Source organism: Nerophis ophidion, linkage group LG12 (assembly GCF_033978795.1).
Source record: "Nerophis ophidion isolate RoL-2023_Sa linkage group LG12, RoL_Noph_v1.0, whole genome shotgun sequence".
NCBI lineage: Eukaryota > Metazoa > Chordata > Actinopteri > Syngnathiformes > Syngnathidae > Nerophis > Nerophis ophidion.
Window position 1 is genome coordinate 46,281,861 of NC_084622.1, and position 19,041 is coordinate 46,300,901.

At 40.8% G+C, this 19,041-nt stretch overlaps 1 protein-coding gene across 1 annotated transcript in view; it reads right to left on the minus strand.

Moving 5' to 3' along the window:
- The window catches only part of LOC133563493 (lysoplasmalogenase TMEM86A-like), a 54,602-nt gene that overhangs the window by 14,898 nt on the left and 20,663 nt on the right, over positions 1-19,041 (minus strand). Inside the window, exon 2 of the mRNA XM_061917652.1 lies at positions 9,066-9,330. Coding sequence (XP_061773636.1) covers positions 9,066-9,330 — 265 coding nt within the window. The remainder of the gene's footprint in view (positions 1-9,065; positions 9,331-19,041) is intronic.

The following is a 19,041-nucleotide window of genomic DNA, read 5'->3' on the forward strand; positions in this document are numbered from 1 at the left end:
GCAATTTTCGTAGAATAATACACAACTCACAAAATGTTTTTTCTGCTATGTCTATGACTACGTCAGAGTTAGACATGCGTTCTACTGAGGTGGCAAATTATGATGCGTTCAGTTTATCGCAGCGCCAAGTAGACAATCTGAAAATTCCCGTCATATCAATTCCTAGATATGGTCGTAATTATTTTAAGTACACTGCGCATAATAAACGCAACATTATTAATATTGCTACTACGGATAATTTTATCAACAACTCCTTAAAACAGCCCACTACCTATAATATGGGCTTTCTAAACATCAGATCTTTGTCTCCCAAAACGTTATTAATTAATGAGGTCATTAGAGACAACAACCTTAACGTCATCGGTCTTAGCGAAACCTGGCTTAAACCAGACGACTTTTTTGCGATAAATGAGGCATCCCCCCCTAACTATACGAATGCGCATATTGCCCGTCCCCTTAAAAGGGGAGGGGGGGGTCGCACTAATATACAACGAAAACTTTAACTTTAGTCCTAACTTAAATAATAAATATAAATCTTTTGAGGTGCTTTCTATGAAGTCTGCCACACCTCTGCCTCTGTGTCTGGCCGTTATCTACCGCACCCCAGGGCCATATTCGGACTTTATAAGTGAATCCCCAGAGTTTGTTGCTGATCTAGTGACGCACGCCGATAATATAATTATAATGAGGGACTTTAATATCCATATGAATACCCCATTGGACCCACCGTGCGTGGCGCTCCAGACTATAATTGATAGCTGTGGTCTTACACAAATAATAAATGAACCGACGCATCGCAGCGGTAATACGATAGACCTAGTGCTTGTCAGAGGTATCCCCGTTTCCAAAGTTATGATACTCCCGTATACCAAAGTAATGTCCGATCATTACCTTATAAAATTCGAAGTTCAGACTCATGTCCGGCAAGCTAATAATAATAAAAACTGCTCTAGCAGCCGCAACATTAATGCTGCCACAACGACGACTCTTGCTGACCTACTGCCCTCGGTAATGGCACCATTCCCAAAGTATGTGGGCTCTATTGATAACCTCACTAACAACTTTAATAACGCCCTGCGCGAAACCATTGATAGTATAGCACCGCTGAAGTTAAAAAAGGCTCCAAAAAGGCGTACGCCATGGTTTACAGAAGAAACTAGAGCTCAGAAATTATTATGTAGAAAGCTGGAACGCAAATGGCGCACGACTAAACTTGAGGTGCACCATCAAGCATGGAGTGATGGTTTAATAACTTATAAACGCATGCTTACCTTAGCTAAAGCTAAATATTACTCAAATCTCATCCGCATTAATAAAAACGATCCAAAAATTTTGTTTAGTACGGTAGCATCGCTAACCCAACAAGGGACTCCTTCCAGTAGCTCCACCCACTCAGCTGATGACTTTATGCAATTCTTTAGTAAGAAAATTGAACTTATTAGAAAGGAGATTAAAGACAATGCGTCCCAGCTACAACGGGGTTCTATTAACACTGACACGATTGTATATACGGCGGATACTGCAAATATCCAAAATAGTTTCTCTCGTTTTGATGAAATAACATTAGAAGGATTGGGAAACTTATCAAGAAGCTTTTTGTATTATTAGGTCCATCAGTGCTAAATATTATAAACTTATCACTTTCCTCGGGCACTGTTCCCCTAGCATTCAAAAAAGCGGTTATTCATCCTCTCCTTAAAAGACCTAAACTCGATCCTGACCTCATGGTAAACTACCGACCGGTGTCTCACCTTCCCTTTATTTCGAAAATCCTCGAAAAAATTGTTGCAGAGCAGCTAAATGAACACTTAGCGTCCAACAATCTATGTGAAACCTTTCAATCCGGTTTCAGGGCTAATCACTCCACGGAGACAGCCCTCGCAAAAATGACTAATGATCTATTGCTAACGGTGGACTCTGATGCGTCATCGATGTTGCTGCTCCTCGATCTTAGTGCTGCTTTCTATACTGTTGATCATAATATTTTATTAGAGCGTATCAAAACACGAATTGGTATGTCAAACTCAGCCCTGTCATGGTTTAACTCTTATCTTACTGATAGGATGCAGTGCGTCTCCCATAACAATGTGACCTCGGACTACGTTAAGGTAACGTGTGGAGTTCCCCAGGGTTCGGTCCTTGGCCCTGCACTCTTCAGCATCTACATGCTGCCGCTAGGTTACATCATATGCAAATACGGTATTAGCTTTCACTGCTATGGTGATGACACCCAACTCTACATGCCCCTAAAGCTGACCAACACGCCGGATTGTAGTCAGCTGGAGGCGTGTCTTAATGAAATTAAACAATGGATGTCCGCTAACTTTTTGCAACTCAACGCCCAAAAAACGGAAATGCTGATTATCGGTCCTGCTAGACACCGACCTCTATTTAATAATACAACTCTAACATTTGACAACCAAACAATTAAACAAGGTGACTCGGTAAAGAATCTGGGTATTATCTTCCACCCAACTCTCTCCTTTGAGTCACACATTAAAAGCGTTACTAAAACGGCCTTCTTTCATCTCCGTAATATCGCTCAAATTCGCTCCATTCTGTCCACTAAAGACGCTGAGATCATTATCCATGCGTTTGTTACGTCTCGATTACTGTAACGTATTATTTTCGGGTCTCCCCATGTCTAGCATTAAAAGATTACAGTTGGTACAAAATGCGGCTGCTAGACTTTTGACAAGAACAAGAAAGTTTGATCACATTACGCCTGTACTGTATATACCTTTATATACATATATACATACATATATACCTATACTGTATATACCTTTATATACATATATACATACATATATACCTATACTGTATATACCTTTATATACATATATACATACATATATACCTATACTGGCTCACCTGCACTGGCTTCCTGTGCACTTAAGATGTGACTTTAAGGTTTTACTACTTACGTATAAAATACTACACGGTCTAGCTCCATCCTATCTTGCCGATTGTATTGTACCATATGTCCCGGCAAGAAATCTGCGTTCAAAGGACTCCGGCTTGTTAGTGATTCCCAAAGCCCAAAAAAAGTCTGCGGGCTATAGAGCGTTTTCCGTTCGGGCTCCAGTACTCTGGAATGCCCTCCCGGTAACAGTTCAAGATGCTACCTCAGTAGAAGCATTTAAGTCTCACCTTAAAACTCATCTGTATACTCCAGCCTTTAAATAGACCTCCTTTTGGACCAGTTGATCTGCCGCTTCTTTTCTTTCTCCTATGTCCCCCCCTCCCTTGTGGAGGGGTCCGGTCCGATAACCATGGATGAAGTACTGGCTGTCCAGAGTCGAGACCCAGGATGGACCGCTTGTCGGGACCCAGGATGGACCGCTCGCATGTGTATCGGTTGGGGACATCTCTACGCTGCTGATCCCCCTCCGCTTGAGATGGTTTCCTGTGGACGGGACTCTCGCTGCAGTCTTGGATCCACTTTGAACTGAACTCTCGCGGCTGTGTTGGAGTCACTATGGATTGAACTTTCACAGTATCATGTTAGACCCGCTCCACATCCATTGCTTTCGGTCTCCTAGAGGGGGGGGGGGGTTGCCCACATCTGAGGTCCTCTCCAAGGTTTCTCATAGTCAGCATTGTCAGTGGCGTCCCACTGGATGTGAATTCTCCCTGCCCACTGGGTGTGAGTTTTCCTTGCCCTTTTGTGGGTTCTTCCGAGGATGTTGTAGTCGTAATGATTTGTGCAGTCCTTTGAGACATTTGTGATTTGGGGCTATATAAATAAACATTGATTGATTGATTGAACTTCACTGATTTTGAGTTTTGTAAAACAAGACCCACTGGAGGAATACATGCACACATTCTACCAAAAGCTTAGACTATTTTGACTCTTCTCTCGTCTTTTGTAGGTGTAGGTGCATTTGATGAGGCCACATTTGAGTTTGATTGCTCACACAACACGGAGGAAAACCAACCAGACCCAAGAGTCCAAGTGTGAAAGAACCTCTTGTGTCAGCAATACTGCAGAAGTCAGTCTTCAATCGAGAATTTCAGCCTACTTCGTAAATCTACAAATGCATCAATATTACTGTGACCTGCAGGCTTCTTGTGGAGTGCAGTAACTGTGTTTTGTTGTCTGCTGCATTCACTACGCCCACCATTAGTTCCTGATTGCTGGCACCGGCCGGCCAACTTCCAACTCGCTCGTTTAAGCTGCAGCCAGGAAGAAGTAGTTGGCGTTTAAATCATTGTATTAAGTTTTGTTTTTTTGTTTTTTGTTGCGTCCCTTGCGTCGGGATTAGATTGCTAAGAGTGAAGACTTCACTTTTAGCCAACACTGGCACTGTTAGGAGTGGTAAGCCCTCATCCGTCTTGTATTTCCACCGCCTAGTGTGTAAGAGGGAAGGTGATAGCGCCATCACCTACATAAATAGCACAAAATGAAATCAAGTGGCACATGGGCACGGTCAGTAAATGTACATGCACTGCATTATCACATTTCCTAAATAAATCGGTCTCTTCCATTTTCAAACATGTATGTGACGTCCCTGTCTAAATGCTCTAGTTCTAATTCGATCGTTGATCGTTGGCCTCAGAAACGTTAGTGTTAGAATAATTATGTGTAAGTTCTCACACAATTTAAATATGCTTAAAGTCCGTTGCTATAGTTATCTGGGTATTATCTTCCACCCAACTCTCTCCTTTGAGGCACACATTAAAAGCGTTACTAAAACGGCCTTCTTCATCTCCGTAATATCGCTAAAATTCGCTCCATTTTGTCCACTAAAGACGCTGAGATCATTATCCATGCGTTTGTTACGTCTCGTCTCGATTACTGTAACGTATTATTTTGGGGTCTCCCCATGTCTAGCATTAAAAGATTACAGTTGGTACAAAATGCGGCTGCTAGACTTTTGACAAGAACAAGAAAGTTTGATCATATTACGCCTGTACTGTATATACCTTTATATACATATATACCTATACTGTATATACCTTTATATACATATATACATACATATATACCTGTACTGTATATACCTTTATATACATATATACATACATATATACCTATACTGTATATACCTTTATATACATATATACATACATATATACCTATACTGTATATACCTTTATATACATATATACATACATATATACCTATACTGTATATACCTTTATATACATATATATATACATATATACCTATACTGGCTCACCTGCACTGGCTTCCTGTGCACTTAAGACGTGACTTTAAGGTTTTACTACTTACGTATAAAATACTACACGGTCTAGCTCCATCCTATCTTGCCGATTGTATTGTACCATATGTCCCGGCAAGAAATCTGCCTTCAAAGAACTCCGGCTTATTAGTGATTCCCAAAGCCCAAAAAAAGTCTGCGGGCTATAGAGCATTTTCCGTTCGGGCTCCAGTACTCTGGAATGCCCTCCCGGTAACAGTTCCAGATGCTACCTCAGTAGAAGCATTTAAGTCTCACCTTAAAACTCATTTGTATACTCTAGCCTTTAAATAGACCTCCTTCTTAGACCAGTTGATCTGCCACTTCTTTTCTTTCTCCTATGTCCCCTCCTCCCTTGTGGAGGGGGTCCGGTCCGATGACCATGGATGAAGTACTGGCTGTCCAGAGTCGAGACCCAGGATGGACCGCTCGTCGGGACCCAGGATGGACCGCTCGCCTGTATCGATTGGGGACATCTCTACACTGCTGATCCGCCTCCGCTTGAGATGGTTTCCTGTGGACGGGACTCTCGCTGCTGTCTTGGATCCGCTTTGAACTGAACTCTCGCGGCTGTGTTGGAGCCACTATGGATTGAACTTTCGCAGCATCATGTTAGACCCGCTCGACATCCATTGCTTTCGGTCCCCTAGAGGGGGGGTTTGCCCACATCTGAGGTCCTCTCCAAGGTTTCTCATAGTCATCATTGTCACTGGCGTCCCACTGGATGTGAATTCTCCCTGCCCACTGGGTGTGAGTTTTCCTTGCCCTTTTGTGGGTTCTTCCGAGGATGTTGTAGTCGTAATGATTTGTGCAGTCCTTTGAGACATTTGTGATTTGGGGCTATATAAATAAACATTGATTGATTGATTGATTAGTTATTGTGCTCAAGCTGTACTTTTTCTATCTGTGCAAGGACAAACTTCTTGTCTGAGGGTTGGCCTCAGCTGCAGATGTTATCTTTAATTTAGCCCGCTAACAGCCAAGGACTTCAAGGACCTTAACGCAGATAAGACGACAGCACGTAGACGAAGCAGAGACAAGGCGAAATCACAAAGCCCCCAGCACATTCCGTCATGTATTGTGCTTACTGGACCTGCTTTGCATGATATATGTGAACACTCCTTTTAGATGTGGCCTCAGAGACGTCTACTGGGGATCTCCTGAATAAATAGAGAGATGCGGGAGCTGTACCTTAGAGCGTAGGACGAGACTGGGACTAAGTGTGCAGCTCCATGCGTTCTCCTCATGAGCTAAATTTAACTCTGTCGCTGCATGATTCCTTGCTTCTTGTCTGTTTAATAGATGTCATCAGTGTTTGAACCTGACAGTTAGAAGTTGCATATGCTTTTTCCAGTAGAGATAACGTATTTGTGGTGTCCCAATGCAATATTGATCTATTTATGTGCTATTCCATTTACATGATTTTGTACATACCTCAGGTACATAATGTGTGCCATCTCATGTGTGCTGGTATGACGATAAAGTCCCTTCAATCCTTGAATATCACTCAGATATCAGCAAAAAGAAGTACCGTATTTCCTTGAATTGCCACCGGGGCGCTAATTAATTTAAAACCTCTTCTCACTCCTTCGCTTACCAAAGGCATGCGGTAAAAGTAAGCATGCGCTAATTATTTTAAATCCTCTTCTCACTCCGGCACTTACTAAAGGTATGCAGTAAAAATTTGAGTGTGATGTAAGTTTGGACCTTAAATCCTACTGAATAGCTCTTAATCTTCTTCCCTTTGTGCGATTTCAAATTACCGGTATTGAAATCAGCCTCCTCCAGTTTGAAAATGATGACAGGGGAAGTTTCACTCGTGACGTCATGAGTTTGACCAGGCGGTAATAGTAAGCATGCGTTAGTTATTTTTGGGAAGCGAGTTTGACCCGGCAGTAATTCAAGGCAGGCGCGTACTATATGCCCTGCGGCAATTCAAGGAAATACGGTATTTGATGATATCGGCTGGCGTCGAAAATCTCTGCTATAAACTCTGATACCAGCAATCCTGTAAGACGTTTACTTGTGCAGTCAGTTGACCCCTAAATGTACTCCAATAAACACACATATTTGATCTTTTCTTGTATTTTAGTGAATTCATTTACAAAAGGCAAAAATGGTAGGCTATAGGTTACTAGGAGCTAGTAGTTATATGACTAGTTCCCTTTCATAACTTTTGACGATTGAAATGAAGAAATGGACTTAAAGGGTTCCATCCATCCATCCATTTTTTACCGCTTATCCCTTTCGTGGTCGCAGGGGATATTAGCTACAAGGTCGTAATATGCAAACAGGACTTTTCTTACCCATTGGTACCTCCAAACAAATTTTGTGATAACTTTGTTATGCCATAGGATATCTCTATATGTGGTAAAGGTTTAAAGGCATAATGAAATTGGATTTTCTTATTTAAACGGGGATAGCAGGTCCATTCTGTGTCATACTTGATCATTTCGCGATATTGCCATATTTTTGCTGAAAGGATTTAGTAGACAACATCCACGATAAAGTATTCAATTTTTGGTCGCTAACAGAAAAGCCCCGCCTTTATTGGAAGTCGCAGACGATGACGTCACCCGTTGACGGCTCCTCACATCCTCACATTGTTTTTAACGGGAGCCTTCAACAAAAAGAGCTATTCGGAACGAGAAAACGACAATTACCCCATTAATTTGAGCGAGGATGAAAGATTCGTGTTTGAGGATATTGATAGCGACGGACTAGAAAAAAAATATATAGAAAAAAATCAAGTTAAAAAAAAAAAACGGGATTGCATTGGTACGGATTCAGATGTTTTTAGACACATTTACTAGGATAATTCTGGGAAATCCCTTATCTTTCTATTGTGTTGCTAGTGTTTTAGTGAGTTTAATAGTACCTGATAGTCGGAAGGGTGTGTCCACGGGTGTGTTGAGGCCAGTGTCTAATGGAAGTCGACGGCAGCTGTAGGGACGGCACAAGCTCAGCTGATCTCCGGTAAGTGGCGACTTTTTACCACAATTTTCTCACCGAAAACTGCTGGTCTGGTACCATGTTCGCTTGACCGCTCTGATCCATAGGAAAGTTTCACCTCCGGGAATTTTAAACAAGGAATCACTGTGTGTTTGTGTGGCTAAAGGCTAAAGCTTTCCAACTCCATTTTTCTACTTTGACTTCTCCATTATTAATTGAACAAATTGCAAAAGATTCAGCAACACAGATGTCCAAAATACTGTGTAATTATGCGGTTAAAGCAGACGACTTTTAGCTGTGTGTGTGTGCAGCGCTAATATTTCCTAACAGTCCGTGAGGTCACGCGTACACGTCAGCATTCCGCGACGTTTTCAACAGGACACTTCGCGGGAAATTTAAAATTGCAATTTAGTAAAGTAAAGCGGCCGTATTGTCATGTGTTGCAATGTTAATATTTCATCTTTGATATATAAACTATCAGACTGCGTGGTGGCTAGTAGTGGCTTTCAGTAGGCCTTTAACGTGATTTAGAAGTAGAATTAACTTCTCCAATTAACTGCATTGCGGGCCATTTAGAACGAGTTAATTTTTACATGTCAGAAGGTCTCTCATGATGATTGTGAACGAAAAAATGTCAGTTCTCCTTTAAAGGTGACTGTACCTCTTTCAGGGCCAAACTGTAAAAGTCAAGTTTGAAGTGTAAAAACAGTAGTAGTATCTATTCAACTTCAAGGTCCTTTCTTCAAAACCTCTAATGGATTTCTGTGCTTTCCAAGGCACAATTGAATCGGCACCGTTAAGATAAGAGCCAATCTGAGTTACACTTGTCGTAATTGAATTTGTCGTTTTTAAACGCACGCATCTAATTTCCAGCTGCGCAACTCAACTTGTAGCATTTCTTCTTACCGTGGACAAAGTAGCCTTGCTCCTGCCAAATGAGGAAGGCGTCGCCCAGAGCAGAAAAGATGAGGCCGGCCAGGATCTTGCGGGCACTGGCGCGAGCCCCCAGGAAGCTGAAGCCGTGCGCCAGGAGAAACACCCACAGGCAAAATATGGGCAGACATTTGATAAGTGCGCTAAACCAGGATGGACTTGAGGTTGGCAACCACAGGACAAAATAAACACAGGTTGCCTTGAAGAATGGCACCAGCTTGGGTCCTTCACTCTTGACCTGAAAGCAGATGAAATACGTGGATCATCATTAGAGTCTTGATGTGGGATTTGGATTCCATTTGTCTCTCATATTATTGATTTAAGCCCATAAAATGTCCCGGGAAACAATAACGTCAGCAATTCAAAGTAATGTACTTCTCCTAATGTGCAAGAGTGGTTTGTGTTGGGACTGAAGAAGCCTTCCTTGAAGTGTCCAATCAGACATGCACCAGTTGTTTTGATACTGAAGTGAAACAACAAGAAACAGCAAAACTAGGCGATGCTACAACTCCCTTTACCCTTTAATCTTCCTCTTTTTTGGCTAACATCTTGGTTTCTATCCCCTTCTTCTTCTTTGCCCTAGAATATGCCTTTGACTGTGTACTGCTACTTGTTTCTGTTCTGCTTGTTTTAATTACACACACAAAACTATGTTTTCTTGTACTTCTAGAATAGAGGTCAGCAACCTTTACATAAAAACAAGCATCTAGCCCCTTCTGACACCAAAGAAACATAGTCTGTAGACGTCAAACATAACACAGCCTATAACATTTTCAAAAGTATGAATACATTTTTAACTGTACCTGATACAACTATGGATGTGACGATCAGACCATTTTCCAGAAAAAGTGTTTGTTTGTCATCTCTGATTAATGCCTTTTAAAGCCGACCACAAAAACTGATGCCCTTTTGCTAACACCGTATTCATTTTTAGTCCCCCGGCTGCAAAAAGACTAGCATTATGTGTCTCCATACTCAGTATGCAGCTGCTCCTCTAAGTTAATAAAAAACCCCTCCGTTACGGCAAAAAGCTGTATTACTTATTATCTTAAAGGAACTTCACTTTTTTGGAATTTGCTTATCATTCACAATCCTTATGTGAGATATGCACACATATGGTTTTCTTTTTTGTTTTTTAAGTATTCTAACTCGTAAATAATTGGAAATAAAAGCTAACAATGGAGCCTATGAGAGTCACTATTTTCCGCCTATGGAACACTCTAAAAACATCCAAACACCTCCATCAACGTTTTATATTCACGCTGTAAGTATATGTGTAATGTAGTAACAGGCACTTTTATAATAATATGTAATATTCACATATTTTCATCATTTTAAGCATACGGCGGTGTATTATTTCAGAGACGCATCACAACGTTCACTTTTTCCTTCGACAACATCAACACTACTGGTCATGGCAGACTTCATGAAAGACAACAAACATAATGAAACAATCGCTTACTGTACAGTATCTGTTCCCACTAGGATGCCGACTGATGGGATGTTCAACTCCTGTCGTTTAGATGAAGAATTAATCATAATCCTTGCGAAGGGTAAAAAAAAAAAAAAAAGCCAATGCAACAAATTTGGACTTTTTGTGTGCTTTCTCGCCATCTACGGGTCTTAGTTAAAAGTCCCAGATGACCAATTGTTTTGTTTATGTCTTACAACCTTTTTATGTCTACAAAGCTGCCAAGTTTCAGAAAATTACAAGAGTGCCTTCGGGGGAAAAAATAAGCCTTTTTTTAACACCAATTTGACCTGTTTTAACGTCAATTTATACCTTAAGATTGATGTTCTCACCTGTATCAGCGCTCCCTGCACACTAGTCTCCTAATAATAGTCTTAATTAACCATCAAGTAGAAATGAAAATCATCCCATCTGTTTTCTCTGCTGGCTCTTGTGTCTCATCTTCTGCATCAGTGTTCTCAATTTGTATCTCTTCTACATCTCTGTCATCATGTCCTCAATCTCTTATGATACCTCTTGATTTTGAAGGTAAGAAGCATGATTTATAATCTAGAATTAAATTTCCCGAGCTAACAGGCAATCACAAGCAGCAGCTCAGTATGTCAACACTGGAGCTGCCAGTTGGCGCTCTGTGATCACGGCCTGGCTTGAAATAGTCTGCGTAAATGCTTATAATAACAATATTTCTATTACTTGGTTCATTTTCAGGTCACAAGGTGTAAATGGAGTATTGTTGGCGCTGTTTTAGATTGATTTAGAGGCAAAATAAATGACTCCCAATAGCACCATTGCTAGCCACCTAGGACGAGCCGATTATTACAAATTACAATGCAAAAAAAAAAAGAAAATACTTTTGTGATGATACTTATGTACCTTTAAGTAACATTAACAAGTACCATTTTAAATGGAGGACGAGGCTTTGCATGTTACACAAGCTGGTAGCAGGCATGCTAATAGCTAACCTAACTGCAAGGCTAGCTTTAAAAATCACCGATAAATAAGTGCGACGCTAGATTGGAGAAGCGTTAAAGCAGAAAGTAAACAGATAATAATAGGAAATGAACACGTGCAATAAAGACAGTTAGACAGAGGATAACATAACAACAACTAATGGTGAGTCAGCATCGTCACAATCAGTACACCACCCGTAAGAGAAAGGTGAGTCGACCTATAAACTGCTGGTGTAGATACCAACAGTAGTAATTGATCAAATTCATAAATTAATATATTTATTTTCTCAAGGTATTTTTTTGCTGTTCTTATTAATGTTTACACCCTTGGGGAGTAATTCTCTGGACACCGGAGGACGATGAGAACAAAAAAGTAAGGATTTAAATCAGTAGTAGATTGTAGTTTTTGATTTTGTTCAGTTATTCTGCACGATTGACTTTGTTTTGCTCAAACTATTGTATGTGATAAAAGAGAATGAAGAACAATTTTGAATATCACGTTGGTATTGTTATACTATCAATCGCACTCATTACCATTCCCCTTTTTTTTACGTGGAACCCGACTGAAACAAGTTGGAAAACTTATTGGGGTGTTACCATTTAGTAGTCAATTGTAGGGAAAATGTACTGTACTGTGCAATCTACTAATAAAAGTTTCAATCAATCAATCATAGATACATTTAAAAATGTACAAGTTATAAATCTGATCATAACGGTGTTGGTATCGGCCAATCTCACTCGGTCTTGGAATCGGCGGCATCCAACATCCCGAATTAAAATAAGATATCCCGACAAACAGAACTGAGGTGTGCATGTGTGACGGATGCCAGCTAGTCTGGCTGTGCAATAGTGTGTTGATAATAATAGTATGGCTAGCGCTATTCGAGAAAGGCGGTCGTAAATACAGAGTTAACTCATGTGATTATTCAGAAAAATGTATCACATTACTCAGGTATATCGGCAGATTAATAATAAAACATTTATTTTAAACGTAAAATGCTCCTTAATCATAACCGTGGGTAGTTATCTGGAAGGGGGTGCGGGTTGGGCCACAGTTAATGATCAGGTCAATGCATACGTTAGTGCAAATATCAATCAATCAATGTTTATTTATATAGCCATCCATCCATTCCATCCATTATCTTCCGCTTATCCGAGGTCGGGTCGCGGGGGCAACAGCCTAAGCAGGGAAACCCAGACTTCCCTCTCCCCAGCCACTTCGTCTAGCTCTTCCCGGGGGATCCCGAGGCGTTCCCAGGCCAGCCGGGAGACATAGTCTTCCCAACGTGTCCTGGGTCTTCCCCGTGGCCTCCTACCGGTTGGACGTGCCCTAAACACCTCCCTAGGGAGGCGTTCGGGTGGCATCCTGACCAGATGCCCGAACCACCTCATCTGGCTCCTCTCGATGTGAAGGAGCAGCGGCTTTACTTTGAGTTCCTCCCGGATGGCAGAGCTTCTCACCCTATCTCTAAGGGAGAGCCCCGCCACACGGCGGAGGAAACTCATTTCGGCCGCTTGTACCCGTGATCTTATCCTTTCGGTCATGACCCAAAGCTCATGACCATAGGTGAGGATGGGAACGTAGATCGACCGGTAAATTGAGAGCTTTGCCTTCCGGCTCAGCTCCTTCTTCACCACAACGGACCGGTACAACGTCCGCATTACTGAAGACGCCGCACCGATCCGCCTGTCGATCTCCCGATCCACTCTTCCCTCACTCGTGAACAAGACTCCTAGGTACTTGAACTCCTCCACTTGGGGCATGGTCTCCTCCCCAACCCGGAGATGGCACTATTTATATAGCCCCAAAATCACAAATCACAAATCACAAATGTCTCAAAGGACTGCACAAATCATTACGACTACAACATCCTGGGAAGAACCCACAAAAGGGCAAAGAAGACTCACACCCAGTGGGCAGGGATATATATGAGATCATATGAGTGAAGAGACTCCGATAGTTGTGCTTAATGGCTCATTTTAAATCAAAATAAACCCAGATGGGATTTATAGGTATGCTAGCTGTTTCCTTGTTACCGTGTTAATGTTAGCATGTCAACGTTTGAGCTATTTTCTCACTTTTTAACCTAATAATACGAATAATAATCACTACTTAGCGCCATGTTACAAGTTTGTTAACTGTTCACATTATCGCATGCTGAGGTTTTATGCCAGCATTTTAGCGAATGTGAAACATTTACAACTAAAATATATCGATGGTACTTTTTAACCTCTTGAACTATGCTGACTTGCTAACTATAACAAGATTCTTACTACGTTTCAGAACAGCTTCTGCTCTTCACCTCTTAAATCATTTCAACCTTCTAGTTCAACTTTCCAAACCATTTGTACATTCCACTAGTATTTCAGTTTAGCGTCGGCTTTCCAACATTCAAACCATTTCAACATTCAAACTATTTAAGCACTTAAACGATTTCAACATTCAAACCTTTTCTACATTAATCTTACATTCCCTTAGCATTTCAGTTGAGTGACAGCTCTTCAACATTCAAACTATTCGTACATTTCATCAGCACTGGAGCATTCACACGCAATTCTTTCAGGAATTGCCTTATCTACTTTAAATTATGCTAGCGTAAGTTTTTTTTTACAGCTATCATCCCTGTATGACGAGGAATATCTAAACAGGCTTTACTACACACTGTAGCTCACCGCCGTCAAAATGCAAACAAACGCTATTGGTAGATCCAAACCTAACATCCACTGTAATGATACTGTCACTTTGAGTTGGGGACAAACCCCGAGATGCAGAGATGGCGGCAGGCATTGTGCAGGAAAACATGATTTAATTGAACACTAAAACAAGAACAAACAAAAGGCGGAGAACAAACTTGGCTATGAACAAAAACTAGCACAATGGCTAACTGTGGACTAGAAACAAAAACACTTACTGTGACACGAAGGAAGTATGAGTGAACAGAAGTAGACACAACTACAACCATAAGTATTAATAACATTGACAGGTAGTGGTAACGACAATAACCCAGCATCTGACTGGAGGACAAAACAGGTTCAAATACCAGCCGGCTGATTGACACCAGGTGTGGCCGGTGTCAATCAGCCGCAGCTGAGGGGAAACAGCGCTCAGGGAGAAAAACAGGAAATAACCAATTTAAAAGCGCTGACAGGAAACAAAGTCACAGAGGAAAAACTAAAGCTTAACCAAACTGTCAGGGACGAACCTGACAGATACCAAGTACAGTAACGTATCTTGTCGATACTACTATGATTAGGTCGAAAAAAATTTGGCATCACAACATCGTCTTTAATTTTTTTTTAAATGTTTATTATGTTTATAAACTCAGGAAATATGTCCCTGGACACATAAGGACTTTGAATATGATCAATGTATGATCCTGTAACTACTTGGTATCAGATTGATACCCAAATTTGTGGTATCATCCAAAACTAATATCAAGTATCAAACAACGAAAGAATAAGTGATGATTACATTTGAACAGAAGTGTAGATAGAACATGTTAAAAGAGAAAGTAAGCAGATATTAACAGTACATGAACAAGTGGATTAAAAATTCATTTTCTACCACTTATACTTCATAATGTTGACAACATAATAGAATGATAAACGACACAATATGTGACTGCATATGTCAGCAGACTAAATTAGGAGCTTTTATTTGTTTACTTACTCGTAAAAGACAAGTTGTCTTGTATGATCCCTATTTTATTTAAGGACAAACTTGCAATAAGAAACATATGTTTAATGAACCCTAAGATTTTTTGTTGAAATAAAGCCAATAATGCATTTTTTTGTGGTCCCCTTTCTTTAGAAAAGTACCGAAAAGTATGGAAATAATTTTGGTACCGGTACCAAAATCTTAACCTAATTATCTTCCGATAATTAGGTTATGATAATGTTCAGGAAAAAAAGGTGCACTATTAGGAGATATTACGAGAAAAGATTTTTTGAGACCCTTGCATGGCAGCTCCCTCCATCAGTGTGTGAATGTGTGTGTGAATGGGTTAATGTGGAAGTAGTGTCAAAGCGCTTTGAGTACCTTGAAGGTAGAAAAGCGCTATACAAGTACAACCCATTTATCATTTATTTAAAATATTGGTATCGGGACAGCACTATCCAAATCCAAAAGTGTGATTAGTCTAATTTAAAAAAATAATCAATTGACAGCGCTACTTTTGAGAAAATGCTGAAGGTGAGGGAAGTCTTGTTTGTTTTTCTGACTTGTGATCTATGTATTTTATTTTGAAAAGCTACCCTCTTGTTTCAGATCACGGGTCCTTCCTCTTGTGTCACCAGTCTGACGTCATCCTTGATTCCTGATTGTTTCCACCTGTTCTCCATCACTCTCATGTCCTATTTAAGCTCACTTCTCCGTTTGTCCTTTGCCAGATGGTCTCGTCTATCGTGCCTTCTAGTGTCCATGTTCATGTCCACGTCCATGTCCTTCATGTCCTCCATGTCCACGTCCATGTCCTTGATGTCCTCCATGTCCACGTCCATGTCCTTGATGTCCTCCATGTCCATGTCCATGTCCTTGATGTCCTCCATGTCCACGTCCATGTCCTTGATGTCCTCCATGTCCACGTCCATGTCCTTGATGTCCTCCATGTCCACGTCCATGTCCTTGATGTCCTCCATGTCCACGTCCATGTCCTTGATGTCCTCCATGTCCACGTCCATGTCCTTGATGTCCTCCATGTCCACGTCCATGTCCTTGATGTCCTCCATGTCCACGTCCATGTCCTTGATGTCCTCCATGTCCACGTCCATGTCCTTGATGTCCTCCATGTCCACGTCCATGTCCTTGATGTCCTCCATGTCCACGTCCATGATGTCCTCCATGTCCATGTCCTTGATGTCCTCCATGTCCACGTCCATGTCCTTGATGTCCTCCATGTCCACGTCCATGTCCTTGATGTCCTCCATGTCCACGTCCATGTCCTTGATGTCCTCCATGTCCACGTCCATGTCCTTGATGTCCTCCATGTCCACGTCCATGATGTCCTCCATGTCCACGTCCATGTCCTTGATGTCCTCCATGTCCACGTCCATGTCCTTGATGTCCTCCATGTCCACGTCCATGTCCTTGATGTCCTCCATGTCCACGTCCATGTCCTCCATGTCCACGTCCATGTCCTTGATGTCCTCCATGTCCACGTCTATGTCCTTGATGTCCTCCATGTCCACGTCCATGTCCTTGATGTCCTCCATGTCCTTGCTCCTGTTTTTTCTTGTTCTCCCTCATTTTTGATCATAGCAGTTATTTTTTGCTGAAATTTGGAGTTTACTTTTTTCCTCCTTCGAGCGTCCTTAGTTTTCCTTCATCGACCTAATTGGTGAGTTTTTTGTTATTCCAAATTTAGTTTTATTTCCTCATTGATTGAGTGATTTTTTGTTTATTCATAGATATTGTAATTGTATATATTATTAGAGTTTATTTTTCCTCCTGTTTTTGTTCATTCTTCTTGATATTCTATTTTTGTTAGGTTATTTTCGTATTCGTCCTTATTTTTTGGAGTGATTTTTTGAGTTAAGTGTTTATCCTCGGATTTATTTTCCGTACGTTGTATATATTTTTGTGAAATATATACCGGAGGTTCAAAAGTTATTTCAAAATAAAAGCTGTTATTTTTGGAAACTTCCTCTCTGCATCTGGGGCTTCTCAACTCCAAGTCGTAACAGAGGGCTTGTTTGGGAAAATGCCTTTTAACGTTACATTTTTTTTTTTTAGAATTTTTTCATTTCTTTCAACATGATTTTCATGCACAGAAGTAAAGGCAAAGGAATGCAAAATGATACCGTTTTTTCCCATCTGGGATTGTTGGGGAGGGTATACACTCATGATTAGTATGGCGTTGCACACATTCAATAAGACATCTCTCCCACCACACACACACACACTCTCTCATTTCCTTGCCTTTCTCACACTCATCCAATCACCAGTCGGGACTAAGCCCGTAGACTTTCACGGCTTTATAGACAGTCAGAGATTATAGAATCCCCCACTAGAGTGTCAACAAAAGCTCTGCGAAGGGAGCCGCAATGTAGATGGATTGCCGACGCCTGCTCCACAATCACCTGCGGTTCTGAGAGTCGAAGAAATGGAGAAATCAGTGGGTGGTTTGAGCAGATAAAATGTTGTTGTTTTTGGTGCGAAAGTTGAGAAGGATGAGAAGAGGGGGGAGAGCGAGAGAGAGACAGAGCAGAAGAACATGCCTGAAAAACAAGTGCAAGAACTGCTACTCAATGTCGCTCCCCAAAACCATTCAGAGGGAACATTGAGCAACAAAGCTAGAGCGACGCTGTTCACAAAAGATTAAGTGGGTCAGAAGAGAGGAAGCGGGAGACCACTTGGGGAAGGACACTCAGAAGGACGGACGCTTGGCTTGAGGAGGGGAGAAACAATCATGGATCTTACGGACGGAGACATTTCTTTCATTCATTTATTTATTTATTTATTTACCGTATTTTGCGGACTATAAGTCGCAGTTTTTTTCATACTTTGGGGTGCGACATATACTCCGGGGCGACTTATGTGTGAAATTATTAACACATTACCGTAAAATATCAAATAATATTATTTATCTCATTCGCGGAAGAGACCAAGAAAATATCAGCAATCATCACACACACGTCAACCAATAAGAATTTGGCGAGGCAGGGTCATGGCAGAATTGCATTGTGGGTCATGGAATGCTAACTGCTATATGCTATATCAGGGGTCACCAACGTGGTGCCCGTGGGCACCAGGTCGCCCGTAAGGACCAGATGAGTCGCCCGCTGGCCTGTTCTAAAAATAGCTCAAATAGCAGCACTTACCAGTGAGCTGCCTCTATTTTTTAAATTGTATTTATTTACTAGCAAGCTGGTCTCGCTTTGCTGGACATTTTTAATTCTAAAAGAGACAAAACTCAAATAGAATTTGAAAATCCAAGAAAATATTTTAAAGACTTGGTCTTCACTTGTTTAAATAAATTCTTTTTTTTTTTTTTACTTTGCTTCTTATAACTTCCAGAAAGACAATTTTACAGAAAAAATACAACCTTGAAAATGATTTTAGAATTTTTAAACACATATACATGTTTACCTTTTAAATTCCTTCCTCTTTTTTCCCGACAATATAAATCAATGTTCAAGTAAATGTATTTTTTTTATTGTAAAGAATAATAAATACATTTTGATTTAATTCTTCATTTTAGCTTCTGTTTTTTCGACGAAGAATACTTGTTAGATATTTCTTCGAACTTATTGTGATTAAAATTCAAAAAATTTATTTTGGCAAATCTAGAAAATCTGTAGAATCAAATTTAAATCTTATTTCAAAGTCTTTTAAATTTCTTTTTAAATTTTTGTTGAGCCTACCTCAGCTGCATTCGGGCGGAAGGTGGTGTACACCCTGGACATGTTGCCACCTCATCGCAGGGCCACACAGATCAATACCAGAACAACACAGCTTTTAGTTGCGCCAGAAGACAGGATGTTACTTCAAAATAAAAGCACACTTTGTACGCCAAAACACAGTGCCATA